The sequence below is a fragment of the Pogona vitticeps genome, chromosome 5 (assembly GCF_051106095.1).
Source record: "Pogona vitticeps strain Pit_001003342236 chromosome 5, PviZW2.1, whole genome shotgun sequence".
NCBI lineage: Eukaryota > Metazoa > Chordata > Lepidosauria > Squamata > Agamidae > Pogona > Pogona vitticeps.
In genome coordinates this window covers 145004409-145028703 of record NC_135787.1, presented here as the reverse complement: position 1 = coordinate 145028703, position 24295 = coordinate 145004409, and the positions used below count along the sequence as shown (strand labels likewise).

The window sequence follows — 24295 nt, the reverse complement described above, 5'->3', positions numbered from 1 at the left end:
AATTTACCATATTTTAACTGTATTTTGTTAATCACCTTGCAAGGAAGGTGAGATATAAACATACACATAAATTATTTATACCATACAATTTATTATATCAGCTAGTTGTTCAATCCCTTCCATTAAAATAAACCTCTATCTTTTTCTAGGATTAATGTTTAACAGCAACACCTTGATCAGTTGAAGGGATAAACTGAAGTTGTTTATTATTATGCTATTTGTTTTCAATAGCAGATGGGATTCTACTGTTCTGTATCCCAACAAGTACTACTGCTTTACAGCTAACTCTAAATCATACAGATCAGACACCAGATACCTGATTTACCCCTCCTGAGTGCAAACTAGGAGATTCATATGCCACCCTCAAAACAAATTGTGTGTGCACGCATGCAGCCCTCCACATTTTGGCTTCTACTCCACCATCCCTCACCATAGGGTTAGGCTAGAATTAATAGGGATTGTAGTCCAATGATGTCTGGAGAGCCACCTATTGCACAACCCCCATAAAGACAGCATAGATGTGCAAAAGAGTGGTCACGTTACCAGATACGCAGGATATAAATGGAATAAATAAATAAATAAATAAATAAATAAAAATAAAATTGGCTGATTTCCATGATTAGTTCACACCAAATGAAGAGCAGCAAGTGGCCAGTAGCCACGTAATCTGGTAGCTAAGGGTTGTTAAATGCGTCCTGGGGTACCACCTGACCAGTCCTGTGCCCAACATACTATGATATAAAAACTATCTTTCCAGATTCACCAGAAAACTATTTTTTCTTTAAAGCACTGAATGTTTGCCAGAGATTATAATATCACCAACTGTTCACTCTGTGAGATGGACACAAATATTTCATTGATGGGGAAAAAAAACAAATCTGTACATAACGCACTACCCTCTCCTAGTTCATAGATGAAAAACATGATGAAGAAAATGCTGCAATATTTTTAAAATGCAAGATGTGAGCCTATCTTAGAACAGAAATGGTAAATTTAAATGAAAAACTCTTCCCTATCTTGCCTCTTGCTCATTTTCAGCCTCAGTTAGTTTGATAAGGTCTTGATGGGACGCAAAGGATTAAGGATTCTGCACTGGCAGTAATTAAGAAAAGTCACCTTCCCGCTCCCAACCCTCAGTAAATTAAACAGCAAAAACATTTTAAAAACACAGAGTTTGTCTTTTGGCCCATATATTTAATTTCAGTGCCTGATGTGAGGACATCTATAACAATATTTGTACATTAACTTTCTTTCATAGTAAGAAGAATGCAGATGCTTTTTTAAAAAAAAAAGACTAATATCATGGACTCTACTTTCAGTTAACTTTTATTGAAATTCTACATTAAAAACTCTCCAGAACACAAGCATGAATCCTGAAAAGCACTTAACCTGCATTTTTCAATCATAAATTACAATCGCTAGTACACCTGAAAATCTTTCTTGCCTTCTATTCACAATGAACAGCATTTCATTCCTCTGCATCCTAAGACCATTTTGTTTAAATCAGAAGAGTACGTAGTGCAATTTGCACAGAAGAAAAAGCCTTGGACCCATTTTTCAAAATAAATATCAATTGACAAGGATTCAGTACCAATCTGGAAGATATGTACATTTATGGTAGTTCATGCAAGCACCAGAAGTGTAGCAGTTACAGTTCTTCCTTGAAATATCCAAGTTTTGCCAGTGACATCTCTTTCCTTAGCTGCATTACCTCCCAAAACATCTGATCCACTGCACAAAAGAAAGGCAGACAGTAATGAAATAAAGATTCAATTGAAAGCCTCTGTCTTGTATATGTATGTAAGGCATCTCTTTCACAGTATCCAAAATGAATAATTTCCAAATGCATGCAAAAATAATATATCTCAGAAGCATCACTAGCCATTTGTAACACAAGCAGGAAAAACAGAACTCTGTGCATTTCTGAACCCCTAACTTTTCAGAGATTCAAAGCACTATAGTTTAAAAAATAATTCAGCCATTGGCAGCATCTAAAGGAACCTTATCAAAAAGTTGAAGGCTAGTGCTCTTAGTGTTAGGAAAATTAAGTTATTGGTGCCTTATTCTTCCTTTAACCATGAGAATACTGTGTGAATGGGAGAGATTGGGATAGAGCCTATAATGGGATTCTAGGACTTGTTCTCCCTGCTAATTCATTATTTGAAGACCTATGGAACCTAACGGGTACATTTAACTTAGCTCAACTAAACTAGACAGTCAATACTTGTAATAATGATAATTTCTTAGTCTCTACAATGAAGCACTTTAAGTAATCTTTTTAAAACCCAAATTGCTTACAAAATGATTTTTCTGGCTACTGGAACATTACTGAGAAATGATTTATTCTCCCCTGTTACTATTTAAGCATAGCACATTTTAGTTTTTAAAAAGTCAAACACAGAACTTTGGTGACCCAAAAATCAGACACAGACATACTATCCTCTTAGCAGACCTAAGAAATACTGCCCACTAAGTTTTTTTACCCAACTCAAAACAAAATGTCTAATAATCAGGGGTTCAGGACTAATTGAAAGTAACCAGACATCAATCAATAACATTGATATTTAGCTACCACAGGCTGAAAACACCAGCTGTGTGTAGGATAGAATGCTACCACCTTGTAATATTTGCGTCAGAATACAATACAGTACAGTTCTATGCCTCCTTCCAGATTTTTTTTTTTTACATTGCAGATAAAGTACAAACATTTTAAATTAGAGATGACGCAGTCATGTAGTCTAACCCCTTTCTGCAATATAAATGTGTTCACACAGTCAGGTACGGTTTAGTACAAAAGAAATTAGATGCATTTATGTGGCAACTGTGGATAGTTTGGTAACTGAAAATTAAGTCACAATGGCTGGAATCCTGCTGCTTACTACAGTAAATTGCCATCAGAATTAGTGGGGATTTGGTGAATCATCTTCTATTAAAATGCCACTGATTCAATGGACTTGCTCTAGTTGCAACTCACTATGCTAAGCAAGATTTCAACCATTATGTTACTCAGGATCATATATATATATAAATAAATAAATCAACAGTAAAAGCCTTGTATGGAAATAGATGGTTGACCTAGTTATTTAAATTAATTCTTCTTGTTAACTCTGCTGCTTTTCCAAGTCACTAAGGGAAAAACAGATAATTAAAGTTACAGCTATGGAGACTGCAGAACAACTTGCTCTTTAGAAGCTGATGACAGACACCAATGTACACCAGCATGGTGCAATGATCAAAGATTATAGAAGTTCATCATCTGGAGAACCACAGGGTTCCCATCCACATTGCAGAATATTATAATCGCCCTAAATGTTTAGTTTACACAAATGCTCTGAAAATTGTTATCAATAACCAGGCAGCTATTTGTGAAGCCAGGAACGTGTAATGTATTGGCACAGATCTTTCTCATACTTACAGACCAGCACAATACTTATCTATGCTAGACACAGATCTTCACTTACCATCTTGCTGCTTCACAAGCCCCTGCTGAATATACCGAATGTATGTGAAAAAGTTACATACAGATGTGATCTGCACAGAAAAAGGGGGGGGGACACAGGAGCTATAATTCAACATGCCTAATTCCATGCATTAACACAATTGCATGAACCAGGAGCAGAAGCAGCAAAAGGAAGTCCAATACTTACCCTATATCTACAGAAGGGAGAAATATAGTAATAGTTGCTGGAGTCCCCTAATTTAATCCTATGTTTGCATGCTTTACTTTGTCCACTGAGTGCACATTTCCTGTATTAACAAAATGGAAAATTTCAGAGTTTCATCTTCATGAAAACAGAGGTCTGATATAGTTAATTACAATTAAACCATTACTTACAAGGCACAATTCTAAGTCAGGAGGAAATGGTCACCAGCTTGGACAGATGTCTTTTCTGGCCCTAACCTGAATATATTCAAGACTGAACCTGGCACCTCTTGCATGCAAAGGATGCCCTCTATCACTCAGCTACATTCCCTTTTTTAACTCCACCCCCCATTATTTTAGATTTGTACTAAAGTTCATAAATGTGCAGGAACCAGATGGACAACACTTGCATATCTATGAGACAAAAATATTCCAGTCAGTATATTTAAAAATTCAAGAATGAGTTATCACTAGAGATGGGGGTATTTGTATATGAATACCCCTGCACAGGTGGACATAACGACCATCCACTCACCCGTCCGCTGCTGCAGCTGGCTCCACGCTCCCTTCCAATCGCTCCAGAGCTCGCGATCAACTAGCCACTCCTGACAGGAGGAGGGAGGACCAGTTTCCCTGCCAGGCTGACCAGTGGCTAGCCGACCGCGAGCTCCGGAGCGACTGGGAGTGCAGATCCAGCGGCAGCAGTGGACGGGTAAATGAATGATCGTCATGTCCACCTGTGCGAGGGTATACAACTACCCCCATCTCTAGTTATCACTATTTTCTTCACCATCACCCAATATACCAGAGCTGGCACAGGAGCTGCCATTTGGACTACCAAATCGCTGCAATTCCTTCCCTCAGTCCCCAGCCTTTGGGGTCATGCAGGGAAAGAAACGAGGTTTCACACTGGCCCTCTTGAGCTGCACCTATGCTGCTTCTGGCCTGGAGTAGCCAGCCATTTCTTGTAGAGTCAGGATGTAAATTGGAATATAGTTCTACATCTCTTCAGGGTGAACATACTTTGGTCCTCCGCATTCAACTGCAGAAGCTTTCACAAAACGAACAGGCTGCAAGCCAACTGGTTCGATGCTTAAGGTATTGTTTTCCACAGCCTCCAAGACAGCAGATGCCAGCTGAAAATAGATGAGTAACATGATTAAAGCAGCTTTAGAGCTGATCCTATTTTAAAATTCCTTAAACTTGCCACCAGCTACACCAAGAAACACCACTTCCTATTGCTTGGCTGCAAAAATGAAAGCACTGCACATTATTTGGGATAATATAATCAGTCCAATGCAATGACTAATAAGAAATCAGACTGAAAAATCCTTGTTCAAATTCAGATTTAGCCACAACTTAGAAAGCCCCAGGCAAACCAAGTTACTGTCTCTCCATTCCAGCGTATATCTTTGTCCTCACATTAATGACAACAATCTACTGTACTTTTATAGCATGGTCTTAAGATGTATGGTAAAAAAAAAATTGAGCAGTTAGAAAAATAGTGAACAAATCACACCTTTTCAATGGAAGAATACGCATTAATAGAAAAAGACCTCAAATGGTAGCCTGGATTTGTGTGCATGTCAAGGAGAGGTCACTATATGAACACAGCAATAGGAGCAATCTGGTAGTCCAACAAACAACCATACTTAATGTGAGGATAAAGATGGTGGGAAAGGTAGGTTATCATATCAAAGAAATGATTAAAAGGAAAGGAGAGCTGAAAGTAGACAGATAAACAGGGAGGCAGACAAAAAGGTATTGAGTGGGAATGTGCGAGAGGGAAGTTAGACTAAAGGTATAAGTTCAGTTGTCAATAACAAATCACTTAGAAGCTACAGTACACTCTTTTTACAATAAAGAAGGATGAAACTATGTATTCACTACATGTGGCACGAAGTAAGGGTCTTGCCAGAAGTGGTGTATATCAAGAACTGTTGGCAAGACCCCTATACAAACTTCCTGTGGTAACACGGCAGACCCCATCATCACTACATCCATCAGATGACCAGCTTATTACAGGGTCTGTAGTTCAAAAAAGGCAACATGAAGCATTGCTTCTGTGACCAGCACCCATCCTGAACCTGTACACACAGCCTAAGGTCATTTTATTACATTTTATTTAATATATTAACTTAATTAAACAAACATGTGGACCAAGATCTAATGAACCAGAAACGAGGAAACCTAAGAAGGCAGAGCAGTGTTTGTAGTGCCTGCTACCACAAACTGTAGCTCCTTTTCATCCTTTTCAAAACACTCCTCCTGATGGATGGAGGACCACCTAGAGCTGTTTACCTTGCGGGACGTCCCCTCAACATGGATAGAAACCCTTCTCCGCCAACATGGGGGATTTTTTGGAACCTGAACCTCGTTATGAGGTAGCCAAGGAAAACTGTTTTTGTAAGACCTTCTTCATGCAAATCATCAGTCTAAATAACAGTATACCAGTTAGAAGTGTTACCTCACTTTTGGAGAAGGTTAGACATGGGAAGATATCCTCCTGATAGATTTTTTCCAGGAAAGGGCATGACCTGTCCATGGTGGGATCATCTTTCCAGGATCTGAATTCGTTATACAGGGCGATGTCAGCCTAACATTACAAATAAAAAGAGGCACAGAGAAGAGTGTCCAAAGGTTGAGGCTTCCATCAATATTATATTACAAGAGACACTCCCAGACTTTTCGTATGCCATTGTTTGCATTCGAACAAAGTGTAGTGGACAAAACTGCCCATGGGAGTGTAAATCCCCACTGAGAGTGCAAATCCCTCAGTCCAGCTTAATCCCTTCACTTAACTCTGCAATATTGTGCCCTAACAGGAGAGCTCAAAGACTACAGCTTGCAGAGGCCACATATTTCTACTGTATAATCACAAGCTAGCATGTTAATTATTTCCAAGCTTCAGCTTTTTCTCTGCTTAATCGTTACATAACCTGTGGAACTAAGAAACAAAAAAAATGTGCAAGCCTTTAAAATGTTAATGACTGTTCATGCAGTCATTTAAACATGGAGAGGTAAACAATGTAGAACTCACACCACCATTTATTTGTTTTTTTCAGAACTAACAAAGGCAGAATGCATTAAATGTTTCAGTTCACAAATCTCTCATAAGAGAGAAAGGAGAGGGAAAAAGTCACTAAAACAGCTTTATATTATGAATACATCTCAAATATCTTCCTTAATTTTTTTCTAATCATCTTTCTCTCTCTATTGGCTACACTCAGAGGCAAGTAGTGTTTTTACAACCAAAGCAGAGAGAGAGCGAGACTAGACACTTTTAGACAGAGGTTTATATAATCTGAAATACTAGTTTGTCTATTTCTTGAGCTGTATAATTCTGAAAAAATTAATGAAATTATTATCTGGAGGACAAAAACGCGCAAATATCCTCTATATTATCACTTTACTTCGGAGTAGGAATGTGTCATACATGCTCTTTGTGGTATTAATATTTACCAATAATGATTAGAATTATCATCCCACCCTTCAAATACCTCTTTGCAGTCTTTCACAATGGGCTGCATGACAGCTAGATCCTGGTTGTTGACACCCATTGCACTACTTGTACTTTTGTTTCTCGTATGACCTTTTTTGAAAGGTGTTTTCCCACCAGGCTGAAGCTCTTGTGTTGGTGAGGTCGGTGAAGTGGACAACACCAATGTTTTCAGAGCTGCTACTTCAGCTTGAAGAACATCGATCTACATTTATGTACAAAAGAAATAGGAGAGAAAGAGACCACATTTGCAGTCTGCACAGAACTTGCAGGAAGTGAAGTAGTTCCTTTTGCAACTATTGCTTAATTACAAGAAGGCATTTTGTGGCATATTGCCCCCACCCCCAAAAAGAGCAGGTAAGAACAAAACCAAGGACAAGTTTCACCTTTCATAGGGAGAGACAGGGCGTATATGGACAGATTACTTACCTACAACTGTATTTTTTAGAGTGGTCATCTGTGAATTCACACTAACGGGTTGTTCTGCACCTGCACAGACAATCCTTGGAATATTTTAATTTATTTATTTATTTATTTATTCATTCATTCATTCATTCATTCATTCATTCATTCATTCATTCATTCATTCATTCATTCATTCAATTTGTACCCCGCCTATCTGGTCAATACGACCACTTTAGGCGGCTCGACCACTCTAGGCCTAGAAAGCTGTTAGCCCCACCCTAACCCCCAGCGCATGTTCCTCCACCTAACGATTAATTCCAAGTTCCCATTCCACCACTGAATAAAGTACACGTGGCACTGAGAGGAGAGGTTGAGGGGGTTGTGTAAATTCGCAGATGACCATTCAAAGAACTACAGTTACAAGTAAATAATGTGTCCTCCTTCTTCTTGGTCTCTGTGATTCACATTATTAAGTGACTAGAAACTGAGAGGACAAACTGATGACACGCACCAATCCTTTGAAAGGTTATGTGATTACTCTATTCTAGTATTTAACCTGACAAGGTGTGTTCCAGCTGAACTGTTTTGTTGTTGTTTTTTTCTTGTGTTTAAAAAACATCTAGAAAACTCAAAAAGACTCTAAGGAAAACAGCAATTCATGCACACAAATCATACATGAAACCTTTTTGCTCCCAGCCATAATATAAACAAACAGCTGAAACTCACTTTTCCTTGTGCTTCTTTCAGTTGTTTTTCAGCTGTGGCTTGTTTTATGTTAGCTTCTCTCACCATTTTGTGTGCTTCCTGTAAAGAGAAATGCTATGTAAATGAGTAAATGCTTCAACCCAAGTTGGCCCTGCTACCCGAAAATAGAAGCCTATGAAAAAAAATCTCTCTACATGAGATGGTCCTGGACTATAGTTTCCAGTATCCTCATCATTGGCTATGCTGAGAATTGCAGACCAACACCATATGGAGAAGGTTGCCCATTCCATTTGATAAGCACAGCATTGGAGCTGCCATACATGAGTCCAAGGCCCAGTCTAGAAAGTCACTGTGCAGCTTAGTTGCCATTTAGAGAGGTGTGTTGTAACGTAAGGGAAACTGTAGCTGCTTGCAACATGGTTTCAACCATTCCAACTACAGGTTCTTAACTATCTTTACAGTGTTTGTGTACACAAACATGTATCTGCATACATACAGCCTGATCTGGGTGACATCATCGTGACTGATGTAGGAAGGTACTTCATTTTTAATAGAGAGCATGTGCATGAATAAACAGCTTTCCTAAGCCCCATTTGGAAAAAAAAACAAAAAACTTTATATTCTGTGATGATTCTACATAAATAAAATGTATGTTTTGATTCACAAACCCTAGTGCTTATTTTTGAAGACAGAAGTCACAACACATTATAGCCACACACATAGCTGGCCAGTGCTGGGACACATGGTTTATGTAGTGTCTCCAGAGTAATAAAAGTCTGTGAGTTCCACATGAAGCATGCTTATTCTTTAAAAGAAGCAATATAAAGTTAACTTTTAGCTACTGCAGTATTAAACAGCAGGGAAAAGGGAGCACTGTCTGTTCACTTGATTGGCTGGTAGGGACAATCCAAGACACTGAGTCCCCATTCACAAGTTAAACAGCAACCCCAAAAATTAGTGCAGGGGTATTTGCGGGTGGTTGTAGTTTTGGTGGTGGCACACACCACACAGATGAGCATCCCATACCAGAAGTATATGACAGCAAAGCCTTCAAACAAACCTCAAACAGACTAGCAGTGAGTTCTTCCAATTCCTGTCCAAGTTGGTCTCGCACTTTAGAAAGTCTCTCACATTCCTCATCCTTGAGTTTCAGTTCCTATGAAAAACACAGTATTTATTTTGACATTCAGAATTTACAACATTTTAAACCTAGCAGAACAGGGGCCATGCTAGGTACGTGCACCACAGCAGCCATTTGTATGTTTATGAATCTACCAATTGGTGCTATACGTGTTGTCACATTCAGCATTACTATAAATACTCGCATTTGAGTTGGTACCACTGACTAAACATAAGGCACCGACTGAACTGCAGCTTGGCAAACTACAGCTATTACCTCACAGCTACAATATTCACAGCCCCATCTGGAAGAATCTATAAATCAAAAGTCAGACGTTGGTTAGCTGAAAGAAAGTAAAAGCAAAGAGACAGAAATTCACTAACCGGTGCTACAGGATCAGATGTAGGCATAACAAATGTATAGCACTAGAGGGCAGCCAACATGAAGATGAAACATAAAACAAGACTGCCAACTCTTACCCTCTGTGCTTTAGCAAGTTCCTCCTTCAATCTTTCATAGCCCTTCTCTCGTACTTCCAATACAGATGGACTCCGCAGGCGAGACAGGCTATCTGTGCTTATTCCCAAAATGTCATCACTTCCGTCAGAGAAATCTGTGACTCCTGCCCCTTGCAGAAATTCTCTTTCTGCATTGCTGCTTTCCTTTCTGGAATTATCATGTTTTGATGACCCACACTGGGGTCCTGAGGTAGAACAAGGTACAGTTTCTGTAACACTGATGCTGAAAGAGAAGGGTATATATATACACTTAGCAATGAATCTCCAACGATTATGGACTAGTACTTACGAGTTTTCAAAAATGGAAACAATATGAAGCAGTGAATTAGCAAGCTTTTAAAATAAAACTGAGCTTTCGTACAACCAACCTGATACCTGATGCTTCTGCACAGTTTAGATGCCTGATGGATGAATAGACTGGCTGTGTAGGAAGATCAGACACATCTAGGGCTGTTGGCTGAATTGGTGTGGTGCACAAAGCTGAGGGGTGAAGCCGGTAGATGACAGTTGGTGAGGTAGTTTGTTCAGTAGTGTTAGATTCATGCACTCCGAGAAGATCTGGGGTAGTAGGCGAAGCTAGATTCACTTCATGAAAACCTTCCAGAGTGTCATTGGCCATAATAAAAGGTTCATTATATGATGACCTAATCAAGAGAGAAAAAGAGAGAAGAAAAAAGAAATGCAAAGGCATGTATGTTCAAAGTACCAGGTTTACCTCCTTATTATGAAACTAAACATTACACTGCATAACCATTTATACCTGTGTCTTTATGTGTGAAAGTTTTATAGTCATCTCACAGGCTTAAAAACCTTCAATCTCTAAGGCTTTCTTTAATAGGGGAAATGATCTACATGTATGGTACAGAATTCAACACTTTCAAGGAAGAAAGCCCAGTTTAAAGCAGATTTCCCACCACTATTTCAGGTACTTCCTAAGTACAGTAACAACATCCAGAATATTGGGAATCCAGATAGGACTGTGTCACGGTCTAAGCCAACGTGTCATTCAGGAGCAAGAAAATTACATGGGGTTCAGAAAACTAAATAACATACCCTTCTCAGCAGATATTCCATGGCATGATCCAAGAAAAAATTATGAGTTTTCATATTAATATAAAAGCGGCAATTAGAAGTACAGCAGATATTCAGCTTAGGTTTCCTCATATATTGCTCAGTTTCAGTGACGGGTGGTGTTTTGCAACAAGTTTGTTGTTTTTTGATGTAATCTGTGGCGAAACTCCCTCTAGCACAAGCCCATCCTCATCCATCCACTTCTGCTTCTGGTGCCCACTGTGGTTTTATCTCCCTGTACTGAGTTCCTGTCTCTCCTAAATTGCTAGTTTCCCCTCCCACAGCATTATAAATTCTATAGCTACTCATCATAAAGATTATGAAGGGTATATATGTCTCCTTGTTTATTCGTGATCTCTTTGCCCTTGCTACTGCGATTCCTCCACTTGGTTAGTAGTGTACTTTCTTCATCCACAAGTGAAAGAGCTCACATTTTGGACACTCATTGGTGCTAGAGGGTATGGGGGGAGGAGTTGTGGGATAGTTTGTTGACTTGTTGTTTAGTCATTTAGTTGTGTCCGACTCTTCATGACCCCATGGACCAGAGCACGCCAGGCCCTCCTGTCTTCCGTAGCTGGGTCAAAATCATGTTGGTAGCTTCAATGACACTGTCCAGCCATCTCGTCTCCTTCTTCTCTTGCCTTCACACTTTCCCAACATCAGGGTCTTTTCCAGGGAGTCTTCTCTTCTCACGAGATGGCCAAAGTATTAGAGCCTCACCTTCAGGATCCGTCCTTCCAATGAGCACTCAGGGTTGCTTTCCTTCAGAATTGATAGGTTTGTTCTCTTTGCAGTCCAGAGTACTCTCAAGAGTCTCCTCCAGCACCACAATTCAAAAGCATCAGTTCTTCGGTGGTCAGCCTTCTTTATGGTTCAGCTCTCACTTCCATACATTGCTACTGGAAAAACCATAGCTTTCACTATGCGGACCTTTGTTGACAAGGTGATGTCTCTGCTTTTTAAGATGCTGTCTACGTTTTTCACTGCTTTCCTCCCAAGAAACAGTAATCTTTTGATTTCGTGGCTGCTATCACCATCTGCAGTGATCATGGAGCCCAAGAAGGTAAAATCTCTCACCGCCTCCATATCTTCCCCTTCTATTTCCCAGGAGGTGATGGGACCAGTGGCCATAATCTTGGGGGTTTTTTATGTTGAGTTTGTTGACTACCCACCACCCAATTGGAAAAAAACTGATCTCCTCCTTTCACCGTTTTAACAGCATGCTTTTTTCTGTTGTGACTATGGGAAAATTAATGACTTTATGTCATCATGCTACCGTATCACTGCTGGCAACAAAATATGCCTCTCAAGTCCACCTGGATAAAACATGAGCTGGTAATCATAAATGCTTATAATAACCAATAAAATACAGGAAAGTCTTTACTTAATCCAGATGTTGGGTGTGTGTGTGTGATATGTAAAAGGAAATCCCATCAGACACCAGGTGTAAATTGATGGCTTCACAGTATCATGAAAAGAAAACAAAAGAAAAAAACACAACCCAGCAGGAATCCAAAGATAATAACAAATGCCTCAGCAATAAGGAAATGAAGCAGACCAAAATAATTCTGCCTACAAAATCATTTTTCCCAGTCATGGCGAAGTCACAGATTTCCCATTTCATACTAATTCCTTCCCAACATTCATTTAAATGTACTATTTTTGCAAATAGTTGTGCACAACGTAAACTGCTTCAAGTAAAAACAGATGGCAGATTTAGCCTTTAAAGAAAAAACAGAACAAAAAGCTAACCAGAAATTACACTTTGCTAATGCAACCGTCAGCAGCTACAAAGAAAGAGAAATAGTATCTTGCTACAGCAACCAGAGAGAGGCATGTTTGGGAAGTGTGTGTATAAGCAGCAACACACAAACCACATTGTGCTCAAGCTTTGCTACTGCCAAAGAAAATAAACCTAGCGGAAAATGGACACAAGAAACACTATAATTTTCTGGGTAGTGCTGCATCCCAAAGCTTTGAAAATGCTGGCCAGACCCCACCATCATCACCAAAAACAGAATAAAGAGCCTGTGCATTAAAGAGGAATCTCCAGGCTATCCTGCTAGTTTTTGATAAGAACATGTATGCACTATTCAAAACAACACCTAACCTTATTTTAGTGTTTGCCTTGTCAGCAAACTGAAACCTACAGTTTCCACAAAACTGCACACTACATTTTAAGGTCACACTTTTCCAGTGTGATGTTTAATGTTTACTTGCTTTTAAATATTGTATTTTAAACAGTGTATGGTTTAATTGGGTTTCTGAATGTCTGGCTTATGTTTTTAATTCAATTTTTTAATATTGTGAGCTGCTTAAACAGTTGCACTTAACTGTATACCATTAGATTTTGTTCTACAATAGGTGCTCTTCTAGATGTGGAGAAAGGATTAAAAAAAGATTAAAAGTAATATTGAAACAACATACTGTATATTGCTTCAGGGCAATGTGAATAAAGATTAAGGACTTTTTAAAAAACATGCTTTAGATCATAATACAATCATTAAATCCTATTTTTAAAATTTAAATTGTGATTTAAACTGGATTTAAATCAAATCCACCTTGTTTCAGGGTAAAGTTGTATCTATGTTCTTGTCTATAGAAACATAGTGGAAACCTGAACTTCAAGAGCTTAAACATACAGGGATCTAGATTTCTCTATGTATGTGAGAGAAAACTTGCTACAAAAATAGAGCCTCCCAGCAAAATTAAGAACAGAAGGGAAAACATGCAGCAGTTCTTCTTCCAACAGGTTGTCCTTCATAGAACACTGTGTGACTGTCCTTGCGCATCCAGGTTTCTGCAGCAGGATCTTGGTTTAATGTCAACTTTATGATGGCCTGTGCATGTCCTCTAAAAAGCCCCACTGCAGAAGGGTGGCAACCATTCCAGCTTTTCTTTTTAATTCACCAAAACTAACAGAATGGCTTAAAACAGGGGTCCCCAACCGCAGCCCAAATGCCGGTCTGTGGCCTGGGCTGGACCGGGCCACGGAGACGGATCTCCCACCCACCACACCCACTCCGCCCCCCACACACAGCCCCTTCATGCATGCACGCGAGTGCATCTGCCCCCCACCCCTTCGCGAGGGTTCACAAGTGCCCCCCAAGCACCCACCCACCCTTTGCACATGCACACGCGAATGCCCCCTGCTCCTTTGCGCGAGCGCAGAGGTGTGTGCCCCGCCTTCCCCAACCAGTCCGTGGAGTTAAAAAGCTTGGGGACCACGGGCTTAAAATACAAATCCGTATAGCATATTTCATAAAAAATCTATATATGGCACAATGATGACAATGGAGGCTTAAGTGTCATCATGCACTTATGAACCATTATCTTCCAAGTGCTTGGGACCAAGAGAGGTGTCTCTCACCTGATGCAATGCCAGATCAACCCAATTCTACCTACTCAGCTCATCACCTTAAAGCTTTAGACATTTTGAGAAACAGAAGCAGCTACACTGACAATATAAATTGTAGACATGGAAAAGGATGCAAAAAAGTACCCTAAAAACTTAACATTTCTAGAGGCAGTCCTTTAAATTAACTACAAGCTGAAATCCTGTTCATCTCTGAATAACATAAGATTAGCACAAACATTCTACAGCCAGGTAGTCTTGATTGTACAATCAATCACACGATTCTTGCTTTGACCACTGTGCAGCAAACATGGGGGAGTGCTTTACAAATAGCACTTCTGCCTTGCTGAGCTTCCCCTAACATTGTCACAGCTTTGCACTATGCATGCAGAGCTGTGCAACAGGATTTCTGCTACTCCACTGCTAAACAAAAGTCAACCACCAGCAAACCAAAGAAAGGAAATGATAAATCTAGAATCTACTGTAACAAGATGATCCGAACAATAAAGATATAATTCAATCCCAGACAGAGCTATCTTTAAATCTCCATTTTGTCTTGAAGCCACTGACCTGGTTCAGAACAAAATAAATCATGGTTTATTGTCATAGGACCAAGAGAGAACCTATCACATAATTTCAGGCTCAGCCATTCCTCTATCCCATCCCTACACCAGGGCTACTAGGAGATCAGATTTTTCCACTTCTTTCAGACCTAGCAAACTATGGTTAATATTCATTACAGTTTGTTTCAAACAAAACAACTTTAAAGCATGGATTATGAAGCTGACCAAGCAAAGTTAAAATTCAACACAGCTGAGACTTTTATTGCAATGCTGAACTATTTAATTAAAAAAATGAAGGCAAAGTTTCCAAATGTCCTCAGAGCTGCTACAACATCCAAACTGATCCAGTGAAAACCCAGTTCAGCCTACTGTTTGCCTTCTGTGCTCAGTCAATATGCACAAGCAACATTCAAAAGTGTAGGGGGGAAACTGCCCATCAAAACTTTTCTTCCAAGATCAACCCATATTTCTGCAAGCATACTAATACCTCTCTCTTGTTTCTCAGGATCTTAGAGAAAATCTGCAGGCATTCGCAAGTCAGATCTGCTATTAAGGGAAGATTCACCTGTAAATAAACGCACAAAGATGAAGTTTTGTCGGCTGATTTGTGCTGTTACTTCATTACACGGTTACATGGGGCCTTATAAAGTCAGCGCATATACCTTACACTAAAAGGTTATCTGAGCCTCTTGTGAGATCACTGTTCCATCTGTCAGTGTTTGTAATGAGTGACAGAACTCAAGATACCAGATTATGCTATAGCCTACATAGCTGTAGACACTCAAAGAAATGCCAATGTAAAGTTCATGTGTAGAAGCAGCTCAAGATACAAGAAAACCCAATATTACAATTCCCATGAAACATGACACATCGTGAAAGCACTTTAAAAAACAAACCATAATTTTATGTTTGATTATGATATAGTTGCATTAACTTGGCTAGTTATGTTTTACTTGCATAAATCAAGCAAAACCAGTAATATTTCACCACCATTTAGGGTTCATTTAAATATTCTATTTCCTCAAAAATCTGCTGAAACATGGTTCAGTCTAAAAATGTTTAAAGGTGAAGCAAACTTTTAAAAGAAGTCATGAATCAATTAAGATCATAATTTAGATCTTAAAAATCTATTTTTAATTCAAATTGTCAAGAGTCCTTTTTATTATTATTATTTAAATTGATCCTGACCTGATGGCATACAACAACAAGGGTTCACCTTCATATAAATTCTGGATAAATTACTATTAAACTATAGTATTTACATTATCTTGGCAGGCATCAGGCACTGCAATTCAAAAATGACTTACTCAGACAACAGGGGCTACTGACAGATTTCTAAAAGTTTCTCCTGTTTCCAAATATATAGAGTCACACAGAGAAAGAAAGATTTCCAATTCATTTAAGCAGCAGTATTCAGATCAGTGAACAAAGCTCATTTGTAGCAAGGAATAATTTCCTGGCAAGTACTTGGTAGCACACAGCATGGAATAAACGTAAGAATGTCATTACCTGCCATCAAGTCGCCTCCAACTTCTTGCAACCCTATGAGTGAGAGATCTCAAAAATCCTCTGTCCTCAACTGCCCTGTTCAGCTCTTGTAAATTCAAGCCTGTTGCTTCCTTTATGGAATCTATACATCTCATATTTGGTCTTCCTTGTTTCCCACTGCCTTCCAGCTTTCCCAGCATTACTGCCTTCTCCAGAGAATCCTGCCTTCTCATGATGCGCCCGAAGTAGGACAGCCTCAGTTTCAACATGTTTGCCTCCAGAGATAAATATTCAGTCACTGGCAGGTCTTTAAGGAAGTATGACAGAATAAACCAAATTTCAAGAGAATCGTTTTTTTCCTTTCCAGTTTTCTTTACTGTCCAGTTTTCACACCCATACATAGTGATCAGAAGCACAAGAGAGTGGATGATCTTGGTCTCCAGTGGATGATCTTGGTCTACTTACAAGGGCAACTAATATACATTTAATTGCTGCCTCTAAGAAACACTGTATACAGAAAATGATCATTTTCTTTCTTTGCCCCCCCCTTTCCGGCAAGGAGGGGGGATGTTTTGAGAGAAAACAAGCACACCTCACCAATGAGCCTTAATGTGATAATTCTCATCCAGTGTTGCATCCCTAGAAGTCTTGCGTCTTCTTTGTAACTCTTAAATTTGATTTCTGTCAGATGTAGCTTAAAGAATTGCATTAATATTTCTGTGGAACACAATCTTTTCACTAAAGCACAGAACTTCAAGGTGAAGTACTGTATTTCTGTGATTGTTTATGGGAGGGAGCCTAAATTAAATCTTACGAAAGAAGAAAAGGGTCTCTTTTCGAAAACAAGTCCCAATTTGACTGTTTTTTAAAGACTGAAGCAAGTGATCTCTCCATAGCCTTCTTGTAAAATTTAAACATAAACTTCTTTAACTGCACTTCACTGCAATGCTGAAGTAGCTTTGGTATCAATTAAAACAGAGACCATGCCAAAACCCAAGCCATGTTTGTTTGGGTTTTGTTTTTGTTTTTTGTTTTGTTTTGTTTTTTTGCTTGTTTTACTTCTAACAAGAAAATTAAAATATGGGGACCTATTCATTTCCCTATGAAGGTGTTATATCAGAAAAACACATTTTGTGTGCCAAAGATTTAGTGTCCAAGCTTGGACAAGAACCCTAGAGAGATGCGGCCAATCAAAGAGGGCAATACAGGGCTAGACTGGCCAAGGGCAGCTTTGTATGTTCAGTAACAGGGGGACCTCGTGAAGAATTCCCTACTTACCTATTTTCTAAGTATATGGACAATCTGAAAACTCTAATTCTTTAGCATGATTTTCTGGAGGAAGGTAGCATGCACAGAACACATCTATTCTGTCATAAATGTGTTCTGTCTTAAAGGTTTGTCAGCTGACTGAATAATTATTTATTCATTCATTCATTTATTCATTCACATTTGTACGAATGCCTTTCACCCGATTAAAGTGTCTCTAAAACCCAATGAATGAATGTATGAATGAAATGAACATAGCAAAAGACAAGGAAACCAATGGGAAGATGCTCCTGGTAATGGCTTAATGAACCAGGACTTGCTTCTGGGAGACACCATAGAATACTGTCTACGTCTGCCACTGAACAAAATTAAGTTGCACATGCTTGCCTATCACCATCTGTGCACTGTACAATGTAACTGCCAAATGGAAGGGAGTGGGAGAGAGAGATGAAGATAACATCAAGGCCTGCTCCATTTGGACTCTGCCTTTCTCCCTCGTTCCCACAGGGCCATCTACCATCAACAGCAGCTGAAGCGTCTTCCTTCCTATCTGCCACAGCTGCCCTGTGGGAAAGATCCTGAAGACGGAGTAGATTTTGATACTGCTTGTGATTTTATTATTTTAAAAAACAGATAAAACCACATTAGAAGGACTGATCTCATGAGACACGAGACATAATTCACTGTAATAAACACTATTAGGTATCCATAGAAGCATTTCAGTTCCATTTTAAATACCATTAAAGCTGGTTATTTGCATGATGCCAGGCAGCTTTCTCAAGCATTGAGTCAAAGAAGTTTCTTTTTATTTAAAAAAGTAAATTCATAGTTATGGAGATTTCTCTTCTGAATGCTGTCCCTTTAAACAAGATTAAGTATTAAGTGTCAGGTGCAAGTTATCTACCGACATTAGTTATTTATTAAAGGCATAATGGCTAAGATAAATTATTTATCCTTCTTTATTCTCAAGGTAATGTTAATCTAGCATAACCAAATTCGGTCACTACTAAAAGGAAAAAAACACAAAATAAGCTTGAAGTGACTGTGCACATAATACATAAAAGATACATGAATCGCAAGAAGTAAAAAAGAAGAAGCATAATTTTGCTTCAGTTCTTGCATATCAAGCCCCTTGTTTCATGTATAATAGATTAAGCTCACACAGTAATGATATCAAATGTATGCATTATCAAGGTAATTTTCCACAGACCATGCAAGATTTCTTCCTTCTCTAGCTTTCTTTTTGATGCATCATTCCAGAATTTATTAATTCTTTTGCGCCACCTCTAACAAAGGTGGCCCAAAGAGTTAAGCAATTAAAAAAATAAATTAACAGCTGTTCTACTTTATAAAATAAAACACTGCTTCAGAAAACGGCCATCATTTGTTCTACACAAGCCTCCATTCAGGACTTTTAATAAGTTTTAAAGAAACACATTCTCCATTTTTTTTTCATCCCACTTAACCTCAGTTTCAAAATGCTATTAGTTTAAATCTGTAGCACTTAGCAACATAACGCCTTCTCCCACCTAGATCTACCTGTGTCACTCGCGCGAGCCAGGAGATAAGGCTGAGGAGCCTAACGCCGAGAGAGGCCCGAAAGGAAAAGACCAAAAACCGGGCCTTCTCGGCGGTGGCTCCTCGCCTTTGGAACAACTTGCCCCCTGAGATTCGCGCGGCTCCCTCGCTGGGCATTTTTAAGAAACAACTAAAAACATTGATGTATAGGCGGGCCTTCCCAACAGAAAACCCTTGACGATCTTTTTTTTTCTTATTCTGTTCTTTATTCTTTTTTATTATTTACGTTTCTGCTGTAAAGTCTTAAAATTACATTGTTGTTTTTACTGTAAGCCGCCTAGAGTGGTCTAATATGATCAGATAGGCGGGATAGAAATAAAATAAATAAATAAATAAATAAATAAATAAATAAATAAATAATCTCCAGTTACAAAGTACTGTACTAGGCCAACTATCACAAGTAGGCCTGTTATGGACAAAGTATTCTGGATAGTACATTTACATTCCACATTTAAGAAGGGTCTGTTTAACTTTATAACCTACTTTATAACTGTTTTGTTCATTAATTTAAAAGATAGTTTCTTTTAACAACAAACTCAAAATGTTTAATAAAGCAAGCCCTGAATATTCAATCCTTGTAGAATAATAACCTATGTATTATATTTAAATTATTAGCAGCTACTATGAATACATATATTTATAGTTGGTAGATGACTACTGTATATGAATACCTAAACTGATTGTTGTAAAAAATTTAAAGATAAGGGATCAGAGTACATGAGCTAGCTAGACAACTCAGTGGTTTAAGTTTTGAAACCCCACTGTGCCACCTAGGAAAAGAGCCAGGTTGTGTAGTCATAGGCAAACTCCAGCAGAAGGTAAACCACTTTTGTGCATTCTCTACCTAGAAGACCTTGGAAAGGGTCACCATGAGACAGAATCAACTTGACAATACACCATGATGATGATGATGATGATGATGATGATGATGATGATGAATACATGTGAATCAGCCAGCATTTCCCTTATGAAATGTAAGTCCATATAAGCTGTTGTTTCCTTATGCACAGTTCTCCCCCACTGTCCCTGCATTATAGTTATCAGAAAACGACAATTCTGAACTCAGAAACTTTACAGATATATTTACATTCATCCCATTTGTATGATTCAGCATTCAGTTGATAGTCAGGGTGGCAAGAGGGAGCACAGAGGAAAGGAACAAAAGGGGGGAGTGAGAACAGATTTAAATAATTAACTTGCTGAGTCAGATATGTAAGCAACGCAGTCTACCACAATGTAGCAGAATAGTCCACCCTGCGAAACCAAAAAACTATGATTGTCATAAGGCACAAGACTTTCTCTGTGTGTTTACGGGTGTTCAGGGGCTGGCTTTCAGGCAAACCAAAGAAAAACTTCCAGAGATGTGGCCATGTCTCTGGGTTGTGGCAAGAACAAGGAGTCTTGTGTGACTCTTTAAAGACTCATAGATGTACTGTATTACTCTCAAGCCATCTCGTTCATGTAGATTATAACCCACATCATCCAATGCATAATACAGAGAGACAGACCGACAGAGCAAGGTTTGAGCATCTCTAGTCATCTGGGGCAAAGAGGCTGGCAACTCAGGAGCACTGGGAATCTCAGAGGCGGTTGTGTGCCAATAAACACAAAGCAGCTTGCGGTATCAAGGGCTTTTGAAACAAGAAGAATCACAAATACTGCATATGTCCAACCACATATTGGAGATGATGGATACTCATGGCCTCTGAGATTCTGAGCTGTCTAGGCAGCCAAACACACAAAACGCATCCTTTTAAACCATTCATCCAACGCTAGTCGGCCAATGATATTATATTTCCTTCTTCCACAGGGCACTGTCATCATCCCCCATCTGGTTACTGAACGCGTTTCATTAATCAGCCCCGGAGCTCAGGCCACTGGCAGAAATCCACCGAAATGGAGGCGGGGAGGGAGGGAGGGAGAGACACGGCAGCCACCTCCGACAGCAGGTGGGCAAAGCGACTCCCGTGTGAACGCATAACCCGGAGTGGGAGTGCTTTGGAGGTTTTGCCCTTGCCCTGGAAAAGGAGGGCAAAACCGAGACTGGGAAGGCGGGGGGGGGGGGGAGAGAGACAAGGAGAAAGCCAAGGATTGCCCCGGGGAAGTGGCGAGGACACCGGGAGAGAAAGGAAAGGAGACTCTGGCTTTACAGGAAACACGGACTTCGTGGGAGAGGAAGAAAGGTGACGGCGGCGGCGGCACAGCAGGCAGGACGGGAGAGGGGCGACCCCAAAGCACACGCCTCAGCTCCCGAGAGCCGCAGGTTTTGGGGCACTCCCGTAAATAAGGGCGCCCTGGGGTTTCCGAGGACGGGGCTACAAGGGCTGCGTGACCCGAAAGGAGCAAGAGGGTCCTTGCGAGGCTTACCTGCCGAGCCCCGTGAGTGAAACGACTCCCTCTTGGGGGGGGGAAGAGGCGGCGGAGGGGAACACAACGGCGGCAGCGACGTCTCACGCTTCCCCAGCTAGCTAATCCCCCGACAACAACAGCATGAAGGGCGGGGCATTGGACACGCATGCGCCGAGCGCCTCCGGCCACCCCTGGCCGGGCGGAACTAGATTCGTCCCAAGTCAAGTGAAAGAGGCGGGAAGCCTCTGGGGGAGGCGGGGCTTGAGTGCTTCGCGCCGCCCTCTATAGGCTGTTTCCGAGAACGCCTGGGTCGGGAAGGGGGGGCGGGGAGACACGGTTTGCGAGGCGTGGTGGTTATACCGTGGTGGTGAAGGAAGGGAAAAATGCGTTCTAATGTTTTTTTTTTTATCTTCGCATTCATTTTCTTTCCTCCTGCCAGTTCTAAGACATGTTCTCTAATGCTATCGTGTTGCCATTGGTTTGGTTTTATGTCCTTCCGGAATAAACATACATTCGTTTTTCAAAGTCCTTCTTGTAATATGGAACCCAGGACTTGATCTTTATATTTCTCAAAGATTCGGTATGAGGACAACGGGACGCTAAACAGACCCTGAAACGCTTTCCTGCTCCCTTTCTGTTGCTTTGTTTGCAAATTGGTTGTTTGTGACGTTCAGGGACCCTCCCAGGGCTTCCCAGATAGAAGAGGCATATTCCTCCTGGGGGGGGGGTGCTCTGGGGCTGAGTACCGTAGCTTGCTCCAAGGCCATATACCCCTGCCCTAAAAACACAATGGGGACTCAAACTAGCAACTTCTGGCTCAATAGTCAAATACTCCAACCCTAGAATAAACCAGCAATGAAGCAGCAGCCCTTCTCAGCTGAGGAGCATGCCCAGCATATTTCCCATGAGTTTTACTCCCACCAGAGTGACCTAGCCTGCCTGATAATTTGTTGTTCCTTCTGTTTTATTTCTGTAATCTAAAATGCATATGACGTCTGCAAGGGAGCTGTCTATATCATAAATTAAGATATTCTTGTAAAAGAGCATCCTGAAAAGGTACCTGATGCCAGTTGCCAATGGTAGTCAAGAATGTCAGCAACCATACGCCTTAGAGCCAATGATTATTTAGAATGCTCTACTTGTGAAACTGGTATTTCATTCAACATTTCATTCGGTTTCCATATTTCAACTGGCATTTCATTCAGCATTTCATTCGGTTTCCATATGTTTGACAAGGTGGACATGTCCACGAAATATTACATTTTTAAAAAGTCTTTAAGGTGCTACAAATTTTTGTCTTGTTTCATTTGGTTTCTTTGGATTTTGCCTGATATGCTAGCAGAGACTAGCATGACTGCCTCCTGCAAAATTACAACAAAAGATTTGTATTGCTTGAAAATCTATTTATTAAGCTTAATGAAGTAAGCTTAGCCCAGTATTAGTGTGCATTAAAATTGTATGGATTTCCTCATGAAACACAATCATCTGTGATCACAGTAAAAGATGTGTGCCTCTCAGAGCCAGCCATAAGTCCAGAACCTCAAGACATCTGAAACATGGCAGGTTTACTAAGGGAAGCCTTGAGCAGTGGCACCTTCTTGGAATAGATGTTTCACTATCCTTAGAATCTCAGGATAGGAACCTCTCCATCAGAAGTTGGTAATCTATAGTTGTCAGCAACAATCTTGGGTTAGGTTCATTTGGGGAGTATGGCCTCCTTTTAAAAGGCAGTTTAACTTCACACACTGCCCTTACAATGGGAAAAAAGCATACAGTACCAGTGTATACAGCAAGGGTGGGCAGCATGTAGCCCTGCTAGTGTGATTGCTCCCTCACCATTAGCTGTGCAAACAAGGTCTGATGAAAATGGCTGTCTGGCTACATCCAATTGTTATGGTTTGTCCATGCTCAGTCTGGAGTTTAGAGACTACATATATTGACACCTGGCTAGATCTCTCTGATAGTCATGTATGTATCTCTGCAAGCAGCATTAAGGTTTGTCTAAAGCCACATGGCACTCATAAGACTTGCAGCAGTGGGTGTCTTCAGCCTGCCAAGTAGCCACTCTGCTCCTGTGCAAAAACATGGACCTTATCCAGAAGGAAATGGCACAGCATCTGCTACTGCTGCATTTGCAGTTTACCCCTGCCCATCAAAAATGTGATCAGTGCTAGCAGCTCTAGTATTATACATCACCTGTTAGTTGGCAGAATTTAAGCAGGGGAAAAAGGGGTGAAGACAAAATATTATAGCATTTGAAATATTAACATTTATTTCACCATGCGCTTTGTTCGATCACAAGCCAGTTCTTCAAATACAGAGTTCAAATAAATGTCTTCTGTATTTATACATATGTCCATTACCAGGGGAGGGTAGAGGTAATAGGCAAAAGTGATAGTATTTCTTTAACACAGGAATGATTCTATCAAAGTGCTGATTAATTGAATTAGCAGGTCCCAGCAAGCATGATAAGCTGCATACCAGGTAGTCTTGGCTAGGAATGTTACGAATCAGATCTGGGAGAGGGAGAGAGGGCTTGTCTACAAGCCCGTTTTGGAGCCAACTAAAGTGGTCTAAATAGGATCACCAGGAGGTCCACTATGCCATTTGATGTGATCTTCATATCCAAATGGCATACAGACCAGAAGCAATCCTATTTAGTCCCCACCAGCCCATTGTCAGAAGTGGGGGGAGACAGGAGGGGACAATGAGGAGGATTTTTATTTGCTTTTCTC

At 40.1% G+C, this 24295-nt stretch overlaps 1 protein-coding gene across 4 annotated transcripts in view; it reads right to left on the bottom strand.

The window, feature by feature from the left end:
• Positions 1-1308: 1308 nt before the first annotated feature.
• RAB3IP (RAB3A interacting protein) overlaps positions 1309-24295 on the bottom strand; it is a 26107-nt gene continuing 3120 nt past the window's right edge. Inside the window, exons 1-11 of one of the 4 annotated variants that reach the window (XR_012087373.2) lie at positions 21579-21730; positions 10259-10534; positions 9852-10113; positions 9313-9408; positions 8274-8351; positions 7144-7347; positions 6116-6239; positions 4667-4779; positions 3648-3747; positions 3462-3531; positions 1309-1731 (exon numbers count right to left, since the gene is read on the bottom strand). Coding sequence is in view for 3 of the 4 variants with exons in the window: in XM_020786066.3 (XP_020641725.3) it covers positions 1649-1731; positions 3462-3531; positions 3648-3747; positions 4667-4779; positions 6111-6239; positions 7144-7347; positions 8274-8351; positions 9313-9408; positions 9852-10113; positions 10259-10509 (1386 nt within the window). In the remaining variant the exon portion in view is untranslated. Of the gene's footprint in view, positions 1732-3461; positions 3532-3647; positions 3748-4666; positions 4780-6110; positions 6240-7143; positions 7348-8273; positions 8352-9312; positions 9409-9851; positions 10114-10258; positions 10535-15366; positions 15387-21578; positions 21731-24295 lie in introns of those variants that run through there. The other 3 variants (XM_020786066.3, XM_073000383.2, XM_073000382.2) reach the window with 3 other exon arrangements.